Here is a 4,237-nt window from a genome sequence, read left to right on the forward strand (position 1 = left end):
GGTGGGACTGAGATAAATGGAAGGGGGAAATTTTTTTTATTGAGATTTACCCGGTTTTGTTCTTTGATTCTTTGATTGAAGGGGTTTGTTTCTTGCTGCTGGGAATGGAAATGATGTGAATTATGATTAACGTTGAAATATGTGTGTCATTATTGTTTATATTATTATAATTATTTTGGTAGTAGTGGCAGTTAGTAATATTATTATTATTATTTTATTATTATTATTATCATTATTACTTTTATCATCCTTTTTATTACTTTCATTATTATCGGCATTGCATTACCTATATCATAATTATTAGTTGTATTATTGTTGTCAACATCAAGATTATTGCCATTACTTTTTTCAATTTATCTTTTTATCATTTCAAATTGATTACTATTATATACCGAAATGAACACTGAATAATACATTGACTTTTTAAGTGATCAATTGACTTACAGAGTTTAAAATATATTAAAAAAAAAGAATTCGTATTAAAAGTTTTATTTTCTAGCATAAGATTTGAGAATTTTCCCAATTTTGAAGATTTCTTGAAAGAGGCCATTTACAGAATCGAGATGTGTTACCTGTCATCGAGGGAAAAAATGCTTTCAGACTCATATTTCCCTTTCTGTAATTATTGTTAATGGCCAAAATGTGAAATTGTAATGCTAATTGGTAATGATGATTGAAGCAGTAATGCTGAGGGTTATGTGAAATGAAGGAAATTTATTGTATGGGGTGGATATTAGGAGATAAAATTTTAAATGAGAAAGTATTCTTGAATGCAGATTATTTTTTTTTCTCTCTCTCCTTTCAATAATATATAATAATAGAAGATAGAAGATAGATATATAATCAACACACCACACCCACAACATATATATAATTATATTATTTATATATATTATATATAATATATATATATTTTTTATATAATATAAATTTTTATTTATATATAATATTTTTGTGTGTGTGTGTGTAGTTTCATATGTGTGTGTGTAACACACACCAAAATATATATATATATATTTATATTTTATTTTATATTAATTATAAATTTATTATATATATAAATTTATATATATTTATTATAATAAATTAAAATTTTTATATAATATATATTTATTTATATATATATTATATATTTTTATATTATATAATAGAAAATTATGTGTGTGGTTTTTGTTATTTATATTCATAATTTATATAATGTATGCTTTATTTTAGAACACAAAGAAGCCAAACACCCCACAGGAAAAAGTATGGGGGTCAGTGCGGGGTTTGTATTTTGAGTCACGAACACAAAACATTTAGGTGTAATCTTGTATCTTTTCTTCCTTTCCTTCCCCAATTTTTTTGATTTCTTCCAGCTTTTTTTTTTTTTTTTTTTTGGTTATTATGCCCCCTCTGTTGTTTTCTTGTCTTGTTTGTTTTGTTTTTGTTTGTTTGTTTGCTTGCTTATCCTGTTCTTTGTTTTCTCTCCCTTTCTCTTTTCTTCTTCCTTCTTAGTTTCACATTCAGTGGGGGGTTTTCTTATAAACTTGATTATGTATATTGTATTATTTTACCCTTGGCTTTTTTCTCTCCTTTCCTCCTTCTTCTCTCTCCTTCCAAAACCTCCTCCCCTTGAAATATCATAAATTTATCATATATTCCACAAGATGATGACACATCGTTCGCGTGTAGGTATCCAGACCGCGTTCTTGGATACCGGATTCACCCCCGGATTCACTGTCGCTTATCCGCCTACCTGTCACGAACGGAAAACTGGCGAAGGGAGATTGAAGGGGTGGGATGAAAAAAGGAGGGAAAGAAGGGGGTGGGGAGAAGAATGAAGAGAAATTTTAATAAAGAAAGATTAAAATAATTTTTTTTTTTTTTTTTTCAAAGGTGATTCAGATTATGCCTTTATAGAAATTCGCTGGCATTGGGTTCACAAATGATATTTCGAATAGTTTGTATTCTCTTTTACCTCGCTCTTTCTCACTGTGAGAAATGGCGGGAAATGAAAGGAGAATTGAAATGAAAGATTTCATAAATAGTTTTACAAGAATGATTAATTACATCTTTAGAGAATTTTGCTGGCGATCGGATTTCTATTTTAAATACTTTATATTCATAACTCCTTTGTCTCTCTCTTTCTCCTTATTCTTAATTTCTTTATCTTCTTTCTGTTTCATCCTTCGAAATCTATTCATCTAGAATATCTATTTAGTCTAAAATGAAAGAGACCCTATGTGTAGTTATTCATATTTTGTAACCCCTGTAGACATTGTATATTATTTTGGTTTTTACAATGTAAAAAAATAATAGAAATATAATATAACATTACATATTATAGTTTGGGGCGAGTGATAGAGAAGGGGAAAAAGACGATATTTTGGGGTAGTTTGTAGAATAAAGATAGATTGTTTATAGTATTGTTGACCCTTTCCCCCCCTACCCTCACCCCTTTCCTCCACCCTTCCCTTCCCCCAACCCTTATCCTCCCCCCCATCCTTCTCTTTCCAACCCTTCCCCATACCCACCCCCTTTCCCCACCCCTCCACCTTCCCCCTCTTTCCCCCACCCCCATACCGACCCCCCTTTCCCCACCCCTCCACCTTTTCCCCCTCTTTTTCCCCCACCCCCATACCCACCCCCTTTCCCAACCCCCTTCCACCCTTCCCCCTCTCTCCCCCCTCCACACTCCCCCCTCTTTCCCCACCCCCTCCACCCTACCCCCTTTCACCCCCCCCACCAACCCCACCAACCCCCCCCCTCCCACCCCACAGTCGATCACGTGGCAGCTCTCCATCTGGTTCTTCTACACCGTGGGCTACAACCTCTTCACCCTCATTGTGGCCATGACGGACGGCGACTACACGAGCCTCCCCGACATCTCCAGCTACGTCACGTGCATCATCACCACCTATTGCGTCATCGTCGTCGATTCATACTACGAGAGGGTATTGGTACTGCTGATGAGTCCTTTCCTTTCGTTGTTGTTGGTGGTGGTGGTGGTGAGGGTTTTTTTTTTTTTTTTGGAAGGGGGTGGTGGAGAAAGGGAGGGAGGGGAGGGGGTTGGGTAGGAAGGGAAAGGGGGGTTGGGAAGGGGATGGGAGGGTAGAGGGGGGTTGGGGAGGGAGAGGGGGGTTGGGGAGGGGGAGGAAGGGGGAAGGGGGGTTGGGAAGGGAAAGGGAGGGGTTGGGGGTTGGGGAGGGAAAGGGAGGGAGAAGGGATTTGGGGAGGGGAAGGGGGTTGGGGATGGATTGTTTGTTTGTTCTTTGTCTGTCTGTCTGTTTGTGTGTCTGTTTGTCTGTGTTTGTGTGTCTGTTTGTCTGTGTTTGTGTATGTCATTGTTTGTCTCTTTGCTTGTTTGTAGTTGTTTGTCTTTGTTTTGACTGTCTTTTTTATTTGGGATTGAGCCTGTCTTTGTTTCTTTGTTTGTTCGTTTGTCTGTTTGGACGCTTGTCTTTATCTCTTTGTTTATGTTGTTTGTTTCTTGCTTTTCGTAGGTTGGCGTGGGGGGGATAACGTTTGTTTGATTTTTGTTTCCATATTTATTTGTTTGTCTTTTTTATTTCTATCTGTCTCTTTGTTTGTTCTCTTTCTATTTCTCTTTCTTTCTTTCTCTTTGTTTGTCTGTCTCTGCTTCTCTCTCTCTCTCTCTCTCTCTCTCTCTCTCTCTCTCTCTCTCTCTCTCTCTCTCTCTCTCTCTCTCTCTCTCTCTCTCTCTCTCTCTCTCTCTCTCTCCCTATCTATCTATCTATATATCTACCTATCTATCTATCTATCTAACTGTCTATCTAATTGTCTATCTCTCTCCCTCTCTCCTCCCCCCTCCCTCTCTCTGTCCCCCTCCCCTCCCTCTCTCTCTCCTGCTCCCCCTCTCTCTCTCTCTCTCTCTCTCTCTCTCTCTCTCTCTCTCTCTCTCTCTCTCTCTCTCTCTCTCTCTCTCTCTCTCTCTCTCTCTCTCTCTCTCTCTCTCTCTTTCTCTCTCCCTATCTATCTATCTATCTATCTAACTGTATATCTAATTATCTATCCCTCTCCCCCTCTACTTCCCCCTCTCTCCTCCCCCCTCCCTCTTTCCCTCCCCCCTCCCTCTCTCTGTCCTCCTCCCTTCCCTCTCTCTCTCACTCTCTCTCTCTCACTCTCTCTCTCTCTCAATCTCATCTCCCTCAACAAACCTCCCTCAGGATGAACACTCTTCTTCCATTAAACATTTCAAAGGCCAATTGCAAGACGAAACACAGCTCCTTGACAT

General features: G+C 38.1%; 1 protein-coding gene across 1 annotated transcript in view; it reads left to right on the plus strand.

Moving 5' to 3' along the window:
- The first annotated feature begins 2,815 nt into the window (after nucleotides 1–2,815).
- Nucleotides 2,816–4,237, plus strand: part of LOC125039154 — a 3,602-nt gene continuing 2,180 nt past the window's right edge. Inside the window, exon 1 of the mRNA XM_047632915.1 lies at nucleotides 2,816–2,936. Within this exon, the coding sequence (XP_047488871.1) occupies nucleotides 2,835–2,936 (102 nt within the window). The 5' untranslated portion in view covers nucleotides 2,816–2,834. The remainder of the gene's footprint in view (nucleotides 2,937–4,237) is intronic.

Source organism: Penaeus chinensis, chromosome 26, assembly GCF_019202785.1.
Source record: "Penaeus chinensis breed Huanghai No. 1 chromosome 26, ASM1920278v2, whole genome shotgun sequence".
Lineage (NCBI taxonomy): Eukaryota > Metazoa > Arthropoda > Malacostraca > Decapoda > Penaeidae > Penaeus > Penaeus chinensis.